At 36.7% G+C, this 13,584-nt stretch overlaps 1 protein-coding gene and 1 long non-coding RNA gene across 13 annotated transcripts in view; one reads left to right on the top strand and one right to left on the bottom strand.

Moving 5' to 3' along the window:
- The first annotated feature begins 2,055 nt into the window (after positions 1-2,055).
- SLC9A9 (solute carrier family 9 member A9) overlaps positions 2,056-13,584 on the top strand; it is a 236,140-nt gene continuing 224,611 nt past the window's right edge. For 2 of the 12 annotated variants that reach the window (XR_013955267.1, XM_080605350.1), the window contains exons 1-2: positions 2,066-2,937; positions 9,203-9,405. Coding sequence is in view for 10 of the 12 variants with exons in the window: in XM_080605350.1 (XP_080461476.1) it covers positions 2,763-2,937; positions 9,203-9,405 (378 nt within the window). In the remaining 2 variants the exon portion in view is untranslated. Of the gene's footprint in view, positions 2,938-3,617; positions 3,694-9,202; positions 9,406-13,584 lie in introns of all 12 variants that reach the window. The other 10 variants (XM_080605352.1, XM_080605351.1, XM_080605353.1 and 7 more) reach the window with 10 other exon arrangements.
- On the bottom strand, positions 2,627-7,014 carry LOC308200147. The gene is made up of 2 exons (XR_013955287.1): positions 5,307-7,014; positions 2,627-4,740 (listed from the first exon to the last, which is right to left on the bottom strand). It is a non-coding gene; the product is annotated as an uncharacterized lncRNA (long non-coding RNA).

The following is a 13,584-nucleotide window of genomic DNA, read 5'->3' as shown; positions in this document are numbered from 1 at the left end:
CTTAGAAACTCTAGGTCAAATGCCTTACTGGGGGGTAGAAACAGGGGAAACTGTACTAATTTTTGCCCACTAATATACTGCTTGGCAATGTGCACTGTACATGTCGTAGTCAGCATAACTCTTCCTCTTAATATTTTTCTCAGGATGTTCAGTACACTCTAAAACACTTCATATTAAAAGAGACAGTGGGAAAGTGGGACAGGCTGGGAAATAAAGAATTCCAGTTGTTTACACAAGGTACATTCTTCCCCCTTTGTTCCTATGCAATAAATCTTTTATTCGTATGACTTACATACTTGTTTTCTCACGTAACTGATATGACCAGTAGGCAAGCGGATAGGACACAGAGAACAAATAACTAGAAATTCCCATCATTTCCACTTCCTGTTATGGGACAATAAGTTAAAATATGTTTATTATCCACATCCGATACTAAATCTAAAATTATGTTTCCATCCAAGCTCTGGCAGGGTGCAAATTGCTATAGCATATGATACAAACATGCATGGATGGGATAAGGAAGAATTATAACCCTACTTTTCAATAGGGGAAATGCAGTTTCGGGAAATTAACACTTAAGTGTTTCAAGTATTTTATACCACAATTGGTCTAACAGTTGAGATGGGTGAATTCCTTATTGTCTGGTGCGAAATATGGGCTCCAGTACATTCAGATAGAAAAGGGAATTGAATCTTGTCTCCCAGCTCTGAGGTGAATACCATAGTCACAGAGATTCTCAGTAAAGAGTGACCTCCTTCCACTGTTCTGTGCTTCTTTCCCCTTGATTCTGAGTGTCCACAAATTGCCTATTTGGTGAGGAGAGCAAAGAACTTTGGTTTTCATAATAAAATCTTTGGTTTTCATTGTGATAAATATCGAATGTGGCTAATGTCAAAACATTTTTTTTTGTTTTTGTTGCTTCCACGGTGGAGATAGACAATCAGTGTCACAACATTCATTCAGGTCACTGCCATTTCTAAATTGTGAATGTGACATCCAAATCAAGTCTTCCTTTTTATTTTTCTCCCTTTTAAAAGTTTTAAACCTCAGATACGTGACTAATATTTTTAAAAGAGTTGCATCAGTTAATGAAATTGCTACATCAAATCCTCGTATATGTTATTGTTTTATCCACAACACACTAGTGAATAATTCTCAGAAAAGAAAGAAAAACATATAAGTTCAGATTGAGTTGTATGGTTCATTAATTTGGGAAGTATCAGCTGTTTTTTTGACTACTTTTCATCCTAACGAGACTCCATAGATAATCAGTTCAGAAATACAGTTTTGACTTGATCCTGACTAAGATTGCAAATTATCATCAGGTAAAATTACAGAAGGAAAAAGAAAAATAAGGGAAACACAAAAGAGAGAAGACAGTGAAACAGTGCAGAGGACAGAGTAAAACCTGTGACAGAGACTGAAAAAAAAAATAAAAAAGAATAATCCGCTAAGTGAAGAAAAAGCATGAATTAAAAAAAAGAAGCCAGGCTCTTTTCAGTGCCAGGACAAGGGGCAATGGGCACAAACCGGGGCATGAGAGGTTCTGTCTAACCATCAGGAAGCACTTCTGTACTGGTGGGTGGCACAGCACTGGAACAAGCTGCCCAAACACTGCAGATTGAAACAACAGCACCTCCTCAGAAATACTCATACTCTTATGAGCTACAGCCTTGAAATTACCAAGAGTTTGGATATTTAGGTATTTATTTCTATTTTATTCACCTTGGGAATACAGTATCCGTTCACTTGGAATGGATACTATACCACTAAGTTTGGCCCAAAGTGTTTGTAAGAAATAAATTTCATGAACTTGTGACAAAGAATAGTGAGGAAAACACTATCCTCTTCTACTGAGAAGCAGACTTTTTTTTTTCCTTTTTCTTTTTTCCCCTCATGATGAATTGAAGATGAGAATTTATTTGGAATCCCTCTCTCCAGCACTGGACATGTATTGCAGCTTTAGGCCAGGACAGAAAAACTTCCATGAGGATTAGGGATTAACTATAAATAGTAAGACAGTTTCTATTGTTTTCCTGGCTTGAGTAATGTAAATGAAAATATGCAAACAGCAGAAACAATGGAAAGTAAATTCTACTGTCTTCATTTGATTTGATTTTTTTTAAGGTACTTTCAATTCTAGGTTATTGGACCTTTGCTTTCATAGAGATCTCTGGCTACATACAGGATTGATGCCTGCTCAGGGCCTAAACCTTGAAATCCTTATTCATTGCTTCATTTTCTTGTCTTTGCACTGTACTAAACTCCCACCTTCAACTTGCTTGCATTTGAAAGTGAGAGAGCGGAAAGATTCTTTTTAGCAAAGGTTGCTATGTCATTCTCGTAACTTCAGTTTTTCGCTCTAAAACTATTAAGACCCAATACGGTTTTTAGGCTTCAGATTGTGTTACAGGAACAAGCTTTATGAACACAGCCTAAATTTCACAAGATTTGAGAAACTGGCAGAGTCTAAGCCTTGGAGACCATTTGTGCATCTAGAGCCGGAGCAAGCACAGTCCAGCGATGCAACCGTAACGTTAGAAATGAGACCGGGCGGCTTTAAGACAGAAACAGGAAGCTGTAACTAGAATCCAGCTGAATTCGGAGCTGGGGCACTTCACTGTAGGGCTGCAAATCAAGCAGATGTGCTTGCTGTGAATTTCTGTAGTGTCCGGACCTTTTTTTTCTGCTGAAGGTGATAACACCTTCCTTCCTCTGTGATTTTTTTTCTTTTATTTTGCATTCTTCATAAAGGGAATGAAATGGAGAAGTTGAAAAAATATGCGTCAGTGAAAGATGAAGATCAGTTTTATCACCAGGGAGCCGTGGAGCTGCTAGTCTTTAACTTTCTGCTCATTCTTACCATATTAACGATTTGGTTGTTTAAAAACCATCGGTTCCGCTTTCTGCATGAAACTGGAGGAGCTATGGTTTATGGTGAGTATAAATTCAAGTGCCAGTTTAACATGGGACTAGCTGCATATTTATGATCAGGCACTTCAAATCAAGTGCTGACAAGGCTCAGAAAACATACTCAATGAAGTGTCATCAGCCCCCTAACTGGGCAGTAAAATGTAATGTAACACCATCTCTTTTAAAGTTGCTACAGGTTGGCTGGGTAAGGGAGTGACTAACACGAGCTGTTTATCCTCACCCTGTTCACGGTATGTTCCTGTATGGGCAGACAGCCACTGAATGACACTTTGTGAAGTAGGAAATTTACAATTAAAACACCCACAGCGAAAGTTGTGTGTTCCTATTTTGCATAAGATTCAAAGGTTATAGACTAAGGAGCTTTGTGAATCCACCCATGTTATTTAATAACGCTTAAACTATTTTGAGACTCCTGTGTTTTTTTTTCTGCTGTGTCTTTGAAAAGCAGGCTACGAAGAATGCCTCAAGTCATCTCTGACTGTTATCACTGTACTGTTATTTCAGTTTGCCTGTCCAGTTCTAATCTTCTTTTGTGCTGTTTGGCAATATTGTGTATCACTTTCAAGTAGAACTTTCCGCATTGCCCACTGATAGGAAGTACTCACTGGTTTAAAGGTATACACTTAAGTGTACAGTGACTTATCTGGTCATTCTGTCTTGCTATCACTTCGTTTTTCCTCAAGTGTATGATTACTGGCAGCAACTCCAGGAGAAAAATCAGTTCAGGAAATCTACAGGGGACCAAGTGCTGGCAGTCAGGTAAATCCTGCCTTTACTCACAGCGCAGTTAAGCCTGAATGACTTCAGTACAACTGTTTTTCTCCTGCTTCACATAGGTGTTTTTTTTGTTTGTTTTTGTGTGTGTGGGGGGTCTTCATTATGAGAAGAATTCTCTTTTATACTTGTTTCATAAATAAATATATTGCCCTGAAATTTGCTTTACTCCAGCCCATGGAGCTATTTCCTAGATACATGAATGGCAGTGCAAGAAGCTTATAAATTTTCCTTCAAGTGACAGAATAACATAACCACTTATTTGCAGACTGCATCCCACAGTATGCTAGATGGGTCAGTGTACTTATCAAGGCAGTATACTGTCGGGGTATAGCCGTTGAAGGCATGGGGAGAGTGAAAAAGGAAAATCAGGAAGAAAGCATAGGAATACAAAAACAGGAAGACGTTTTAAATTTATTGCAAAGTGCTGAACAGACAAATTGGACACTAAGAACATCCTGATAGAAAGTTCTATTTAAAGTATAGATTTTTTTTTCCCTCTGCATAAGCTTTTAAGGAAAATGCAGCTTTTGTCCAAAGAGTTTCAACTAAAAAGAAATCCATACTTGAAAATAATCCATTTAGAAACTTTAAAAATGGAAATGTATTTTTTTTTTTTAAATCAAGGCAATGTTTCTACACTAAATATAGCCATATTTACATTAATAATCTTTCTGTAGTTTCCCCTCCCCCCCAAAAAAGTCCACATTTAGTTTAAACTTAAACACTATTTCAACAAAAATGTCATGTATGTAAATATATTAGTATATATATATATATTTCAAGGTGCTTAGCTTGAAATTATTTACACACTCCAGTTGTTTTGTTTCAGCACCAAATTGAAAAGTCAGTTACTCACAAAAAGAAAAAAATACACACAGACCTATCTGTTTATTCATTCATCCCTTTGTTTTTCAGTATCTTGGAGAACAAGTTTCTCTGCTTGCTTTGACAAACAGACCCCAAACAGCTGGCTCAGCTTACTTTCTGGTTTCTGTATATCAAGGAGGCAGGTGAAAGTTTTGTGCTATCCTGAAAGGAAAGAGCAAAATTTACATATTTAGATGTTTTACTGTAATCCTGAAGAGTAAGCACTTTCTCAGATACATTTGGGAATGTATACACAGAACAAAACAAGGCTTCTAAATAAACTGGATGGGCATCTCTAAGGCCTATTAGTCAGCTCCAGTAGGGCTAGATTTCTTGAGATACTTCATAAGCCACGTCAGGTGCCCAAATTCCCCGTATAACACTTAAGTCACAGCCCTCTGCAGTAGAGGGGAATAGCCCAGAGCTAGTTCAATAAAAAAAATAAAAATAAAAATAAAAATTCCAACTTTCTGATCCACCTCAGAACGCAGGTATCAGGGTGGAGGTGCAGGTGTTACCAGATACATGCGATTAAGTTAAAAAAACTCCTGCAAATAGGCAGCTAGAATTAAACTAAAAATCTAAAAACCAAAAACCACCCCACCAACAGGATCTGTGACATTTATCTGCTAGGCTCCTCAGCAACGTCAGTTAAGAACTGTTCTCAGCTTGGTTTGTTCTCAGCCCCAGGAAACACAGGGTGAAGGTGAGGCTGACTGGAGTTGTACCTGCCTTCAAAGTTGTGCTCCATAGGACCAGCTGATGAGACCAAAAGGAAAACAAAAAAAAAGGGTAAATAGCAGAACACATTCGTTACAATACTCAAGAGAGAGAAATGACTTCATGTTAGAGGGCTTAGAGCTACCTCCTGAAGTTTTAAGGGGATTGGAGGGCAGGGATTGGAGATCTACCGCTCCCACCCCCCGTTGTTCAACTCCTGACAGGTGTGCAATGGGAAGGCTGAGTGAGCCTTACCCAGCCTCTGCTGAGGATTCCCTGAATGTCCTAATTTAAAGAAAGGCATTTTATAGCTGTCCAGATAAAATCCTGGGAAAAAAAGAACAGTCTTGTTTAGCTAAAGAGTTTGCTATGGGTGACTTAAGAAATCCCTTCTAATACTGCTCTATGATTAAAGATCTTATTCTGCTTCCACTAGTGAAGGTGGGAAAAAAAATGCAACTTTCATTTGAAACAATTCAGGTTTAACTCAGAGTCAGATTTTGCAGCAAGGAGATCTCACTGCAAAGGACAATTCAGTTTTTTGTTTTAAGTTACACCCTTTGTTCTCTCAATCCAGAATTAAATACATGTGCTTGAAACAATTAAATGAGGACTTGGTACTAATTTTGAATGGAAGTGACTTAAATAAAGGGTAACCGAGATGAAAACATTTATAATGGAATTTGGGCTCCTAGAATACAAAATATATATTCTCTGTGATATTACACTCAAATTTAGCCTTGCCTGAGAGTTTTCATTTACGATGACCTAAATCCCTAATTCACATAATACTATTTGAAACTTTTTATTCATGCTCATCAGTACAGTAGTATAATACCTACTTGTGATGTCAGGTAACCGATGTGGTATCATTCCTGATTCATCTTCAGGAATTTTTAACTGCTCAAGTCCTAGACTTACATGGTAAAGTTAAGCTTTCTATGTGCCAGTGTGAAACAGAGTGAGCTGCTATTTTATTCTACAGAAGGTATGCTTTTTACATTTTAGGTCCATAGACCTTTGTGGGAAATTTTTGTGTTTCAGTACTCTACCATGAAACACCGGTTGCAAGGAAATTAGAAATTACTGTGTTTTTTTTTCCACAGTAGATGCATTAAAAATATTTACCATGATATTTCCCCATTTTCTTCTTTAAATAAACAAGAAAGAAAGTTTTAGAATATATATTATAAAAGCATAATTTCAATTTGGAGCGTGAAGTAGAGAAGCCTTATGTAATGATTTAAAGCAGCAAGTGCATTCCATAAATGATGTACCTACTAAAATATTAAATACACTCTTCCCAGATTTTTAATTCATCAGGGTTTGTATAGAGAGTCCTTGGCACATTTCCTATTACCGAAGGAAGAATGCTATCCCACCACCTGTATTGACTCCTGCAGCATAATGTAGTGATATAGCAATTGCCTTTGTTTGAACTTTCCACAGAGCACTTGAGAATATTCTGAATTGACCCATCATAACGGATCCCATCCACATTTTGTTCAAATCTAAGACATGATAGAATACCCTTGAGAGCTAAAAGGGCCTCAGAGCCCCACTGATACCCTAAGAATATTGATCATTAGAATCTGCTCTAAAGTTATTTCTCCAATACGTGTATGCTGTTGAAGACTCGCAATTTCTGTGTTCTTCATTATCACTTACTTCATTATTTGGGTGGCTCAGTAAATTATCTAAATCAGAACTCCATCTGAGGATAAGAAGTAAAGCTGTAGAAGAAAATCCAAAGGCAGATTTGAATTCCGGTTGTAATTCTCAGTCCGTGGTGATCATTATTTCTCTACAGCTACAGTTATCATATTTTTAAAATATTCCTTTTCTGCAAATAGATTTATGTATACTCAAGGGCTATGTTGCAGGATTATGATCAACAATATTTGCATTTGTTTCGATTCCAGAAAATTCCTGCAGAGGTAGCTTGAGACTGCTGCTGAAGATAACACATCTTCTCAGAATACAAAATAAGAGCAGTCCTTCTTCACTCCTAGTCTAAACTTGACACTGAAGTTTGAATTAATTTTCCCTTGAGCAATTTAATGCAATTATGTTACTATAACTGAGAACATTTATTTTCATTTTTTAAATTATCAAACAGAATTTGGTTCATACTATGTGCTATGAACATAGTAGGAATCTCAAAATGTTGTAGAAAACAGTAGTTTATAATACCTGATAACAGGATTGAAACCGAGGCTATAGTTTAAGATAGAGTGTCAGGAGCAGAAGTGATAAAGGAAAAAATAAGTTTTCCATTCCAGAGAATGAGGTGGAAACATCAAGTCTTGTCCAAGCATCAAATGAAGAGGAGTTTTTAATATGTTTGAAATTGAATTTGAAAATAAAATGTGTTTTTTTTTTTTCAAGAGGAAAACTAATAAAAAAAAGATGAAAACCCTGACCATTTTAACTAAATAATGGTTTCCTCGGTTCTCAGTCATGATTTTGGACATCTGGAACTGACCACTGTAGAAATCATATTTCACAGAAGTACATGCAGTGCTTGCTTCCCTTTTCCCATAAGTGCTTTCCCAAAAAGTTTTGAGGAATTCTGTCTTTTACTACAGCTAGATTTGTTATCTGATCTACTGCACAAATGCTGTGTAACTTCAGAAAGTAGTCTTGGCATTTTCTTCTGCTTATCTAAATCCTGTACCATTTAAAGCAACCAGCCATACTAAAGAAGAAGATTCATGAGCCTACTAAACAGGCAATGCAGCTGTTACTCTGTTGTAGCATCAATCCAGGAAGCTACAAGCTTGTGCTACATCATTGCTAGGAACTGGCAGTTCTGAGGTCTCTCTCAGTGCAAAATGTGAAAATAACAAAGACATTTACCTGTCTAGGTGTCTATGGTCACTTTCATCATCCGTGGCATCTGATTACTCGATAAAATTTGTCTTTCAGATTCCTATGAGCTATTTTCTGTAATTTAATTTGTTTCTTATTTTTTAATAGTAAGTATATCCATCTAGATGGCTTCCATAAATATTTCATCTGACTATTCTTAGCATTTTATGAATGTGTTCATAATTAATAACTGCAAAGCTGTTCCTGTACATGGGACTTAAAGCACCTAGGACATGCAGGAAGCGTGGAAATTAAATTTGAAATCATGTCCAAGTCTCTGAGGGTGGAAATCATCTCCAGTAACGTTATCTAACTAAATATTAGTTACCTCTCCTAAAGTAATCACTCAAACTCCCACTAGAGCTGAGAGAGGAAGAATCGCACCTTCCAGAGGGCAATTGCAGAAGTAAAAACTATTAACTGTATTAGGAGCCAAAAAGTCTTAGATATGAGTCCTACATTTTAGATAAACCAATTAATCCTAAACTTAATTTTCCTTCATTCTGTTTGTATTCTCCATGTTTATACAGTCTCATAAATACACAGTCTTCTACAGAAAGCAGACTGACCCTGAGGATAAGGTTTCAGAGCCCACCCACCCCTTCGCCCCCAGGATGAAGTGTGTAAAATCAGCACCAGCTGATTTTTGTATGCTCAGCACGGCACTTCAGATATGCAGCCATCCCCTTTCTCTAAATATCTATCGAAAACACAGTTTAACAACTCAGTTAATAACTGTACCAGAATGATTCCAACAACTGGATCACAAAAATAGGAGAATAACTGAGCACGTGGCAAAACAACATTGCTATTCTAATGAACTGACTGCTTTGGAAGAAATTTCCTGGTCCTCCATGAAGTACTGAGAGAAATGTACCTCTGTGAAGGTAGAAACACTGAGAAAGTGGTGTCCTGGCTTTAGCAGAGCAAGAGCAGGGAAGTTCATTTTTTTTCCAAGTCAGTTATTGTGCAACATCAGATACACAAAGGTACCTGAATCTCTCTCTATTTTTTTTTTTTTTATACTCTCCAGGCCTTGTAATGGGATTACTTATACGATATGCAACAAAAGCATCAGATGTTGAAAGCGGAACAGTTTATGAATGTGAAAAGCTGGAATCTGGGCCATCCACCCTACTTATCAATATAACTAATCAGGTCTATGAATACCAGTACAAAAGAGAGATCAGCCATCACAATATCAATGGTCACCAGGGCAATGCAATGCTTCAAAAGGTAAAAAAAAATCTTATTTTTATTCTAAACTGTAAGATATTTCTTTTATTTACACCCTCAAGAGAGAAAAACAAGTTTCAAGATAAAATGTGACAGAGACACAGGCTATTTTGAATCTAAGGTGAGAAGTGAAAGTGAAGGAGAATAAAAAAGGAAATAAGTCACAGTAGAAATCTCACAATTGCTCAGCATCCAACTGGCTGTATGTTTGCAGAATAATTGCCTGAACGGTCCTACCTCCTGCAGACACTGAGTTCAGGGGGAGCAGACACAGCCGTTACCTTGGGTTCGTTGCCACCACAGCTTCATAAACCCCACTGAAATCTTGTTCTGCTGACTTAATAATGGCTTGCTCTGGCAGTATAAGCAGAGGAGGTTTACTCTCTACAAATCTGAATTTGTAAACATTACATGTCTGTAGATAGGTGTTTGGTTTTTTTGCTAATGCTTAAATGCATTACAATGTTCTGACACATTTGTGCAGCATTGCAGCGGTCCTCAGCAGGGATTTCACTGGCTATCCCCAAGCTTGTGGAGACAGTGTTGCAGCAAGTCAGGCTGGATGCAAAAAGAGAAGTGTGGGAGAAGGTTTAGAGTCCCTTACAATGTTGTGGCCTTTTCTGTTTTCCAGTATGTGACAATTAAAATATTTTACTTATTTATTATTTCCCACCCTTGCAATATTTGCTTCCTGTGACTGTCACTCTGTTAAAAATGACAGCAACTTAAAGAACTTGGGAGAGCAGAGGGACTTTTTAAAATCCAGATTTTAAGCTCAAAGATATCATATATTCACATGTAGGTTCTAAGCCCTTAGTGACACTTTTACAATATTACAAAACGTTATTTATATATTATTTTGCTTTTTAACAAGTATCATTGTTTATCTACTATAGTAATACATAGTCTGTTATCAGAATGTTATAATACCATTATCATTATACAATTTATTTTTTTTTAAATTATGCTTAGAATATACACTGGGCATCTCAGCAGAATTTGGATTTAACCATCTGCTGAAATTCCTTGCTAATGAAGGACCATTGTGGGCCTGCCTGTAGTTACTACTAGACTCTTGCCCTTCTCTGAGAGAGCTAGACATTAAAGGCTAGGAGAGCTGTGGTGGGTGGAGACAGGAAAGCACAGTGGTAGTCACACTAGACAGATCTTGCTGAGTCTTCATCCTTTTTCCTGCTAGTAGATTGCAGTTGGTTTGTCTTAGTCTAAGCGTGGGTTTAGTTCCCAAAGCATATGCACTAATCATTACATTTGAACATCTTCATCAGACATGATATACTGAATCTAGCTTGTGTTATGAGAAAGGAGGAGAACTAGCTCACACAAAAGTCCCTGTTGCCATTACAGGGATTGCCCAATCCCGTTTCCATAGTCCCAGTTCGCTGGAAGATTCTTAGAAGTCTCCACTGTGAATTGTGGAATTCTCTACATAACAGGAAAGGTCTCAGCCTGCTAGGATTTTCACTCCTTTTCCCTTTAAAATTAACTGGCAAGTGCCCCTGTAAAAAGAAAATATGTAAGAAAGGGAAGAGGGAAGGATTCAACAGTATTTAGGAGACAAAAATAATGCCTGGCAGCCTTCCTGACCGTGGCAAAAGCACTGATATACAAAACAGAAAACATGATCACACCACGCTCTGGTTTTTGTACAATTGCAATTCCCTTTTGACTGCAGTGTAAGAGATTATTAAGTGCATTTATCAGAAATAATGGACTGTCCCATAACATACAAATACATATCCTTTAGAGCACAGTTTTGAGTAGTAAAACATGCATTCAGGATTTCTGATGCTTATGGAAAAATATTTTAAAATATTTGCTGAATTAGTTCCAAAATTAACATTTGAGACTGTTAGTTCAGAAGTGAAGAAAATTCATTTTCTGTTGTTTTCCATGAAGTTACCAGCAGAGCTGAAATTGCCAGCACATTATTGGCCAGCTAGTTTTTTTTTGTTTGTTTTTAACTTTATAATTCAAAGTTAGCAGAACAGGGAAAAAAAGGCTGAGCTCTCACTTCCTGTTTATCAAATCAAGCTATCTGTTAGTAAGAAGACAGAAGTAATTCTGTAGTCAGCTCTTACTCTTCTGAAGCTAAATAATTCATACTGTAGCCTTAAAATATCACTTCATCTGAGTAAAAGGAGCTGCAAGCCACTGCACTAATTATGTTCTGTCTCTTTTAAAGGTATTGATATAATATAGCTGCTGACAGAACAGTGAACAGTACGGAGGCTTATTAAAATATTTTCTTCTTCTCCAGCAATGCCATAGTTTTAAACAGCATTCTGTTTTATTGAAAGTTACTTGAAATGAAGTGCAGTGACTGAACATTGTCCTTTGTCACTCTCCATGCCTGAAGCTGAAGGCAAATGTGAACAACATACTGACAGCTGAAATAAGAACTTTTTGCCTTGCCTAAACTCATTCTCATTCTAGTATTACTTTAAAATTTTAACACGTATTTTATATATTGTTTCTGGCTGCTGTAGAAACAAAAAGAAAAATTTGTTTCACATCTATAAAATAGTGTTAGGTGAAGAATGCACTTTATGTGAACTCTAGATGCTTTTCCAGTTTCATGACACAAATATTTACAATGGCAGTCAGAAAACAAAGAATGAGATCTGGTGACTTAAATGCTTCCTATTTTCTATGGTGTTTCGGTCTTTTTCTACTAGTCTAAGGTCTGTCTCCATCTACTTAGGGGATGGTTCTGTCATTGTAAAGCTGGTCTTATGGTCCCAGGTTTTATGCCACTCATTGATCCCCTTTTTATGCCAGGAACACACTAGATGAGGAAAGGAGGACAGCTGGCAGCTTTCTAACAGTGGAGCTTGTTCTCTTAGTTTCTTGCTGAAGGATAATCCCAGAGCTCACTACTGACTAACATAAATCAATACTCTCTGTATGCACGTACAAATGCATCAGGAGAATGTGAAGAAGATTAAGTATCTTTTCCAAGGAGGATAAAATGATGCTGAACGTACTCTAGGCTAAAATGCTTAGAAAGATGATTTCTTACCAAAAAACTCTTCATCCTGTTCACATACTCTGTGAAATTCAGGTTAAATACTTCATCCTGTAGCTTTTGGTAGATAGTATGAAGATCCCACATCTAACTGAAAGAGGAAATAATGAACTAGCTCTGTGGTTGGTATGCACTGATACAGTTTCTCTGAGGTTAAAGAATTTATGGTATTTTATACCAGCTGACGATCTGACACTATAAAAACTTATGCCTTGACAATGCTCCAGAGAAAAAATAATTACAATGGAATGGGAAAAAAAAAAAAAGTTACTTTGGCTACTATCTGCAAACAAAGTAAGTTTTTACTTTTATAAAAAAATACAATTAATCAGTTCCTCAGGCAATGTTCACCTTGACAGAGTGTACAATCATTTTTTTTCTGAAGTTCAGATTGCTGCTTGGCTTTTAAAGCAGTTTTTATTCCTTAAATATTAAAACCAAATTTTATAATGTTCTTGTTTTCAATTTAAAATTTTGTTAATGAAAAGATAAGAGTCAGCTTAGAAAACAATCATTGACTGTCTGTCAAATCTGTTGTTGAGGCATTGCAAATAAATTGGACTTCAGTCTATTTGCAATGCAAAAGCAAACAATGTTAAAAAGGTAGAAGACAAATACACCCTGCTGTGAATCTCACTTAAAGCAGATATTTTATACATATTTTCTTTGTGTTTGTTCAAAGTTAGCCGTTAATCTTTATGCAACACATAGCTGACAGATTCTGTTAATATGTGGAGGGGGGGGGGTTGCTTGCTTGGTTGGTTTTTGTTAGGGTTTGTTTGTTTGTTTGTTTTTCAAACAGATGCACAGTTGTGCTTTAAATACCTAAGGAGCTTTTTTGTAAATGGTCACAGAAAAGATAAATTGACTCATTGTCCTTTTGACAATCTTTATTGTCGCTCTGTAAATAAATATTACTGTAATAAACTGTGGTTTATTACAATATTCATGAAACTCCAGCTTCTACCAAATGCCTGTAACATTTCCAGTGATCTGTATAGAACTCTGTGTGAGGTGAGGAGGCCTCAGAGTCTGCATAAATTACTTAGCAACTTTCAAGAGTGGCTAAAACTCATAAAATTTCAAAACTAAAAACTTAGAACACAATTATTTAGAAACCATTTGGGGACTTC

This window comes from Anser brachyrhynchus (assembly GCF_964034855.1).
Source record: "Anser brachyrhynchus genome assembly, chromosome: 9".
Classification (NCBI taxonomy): domain Eukaryota; kingdom Metazoa; phylum Chordata; class Aves; order Anseriformes; family Anatidae; genus Anser; species Anser brachyrhynchus.
This window is presented reverse-complemented; position numbering and strand designations above follow the sequence as displayed.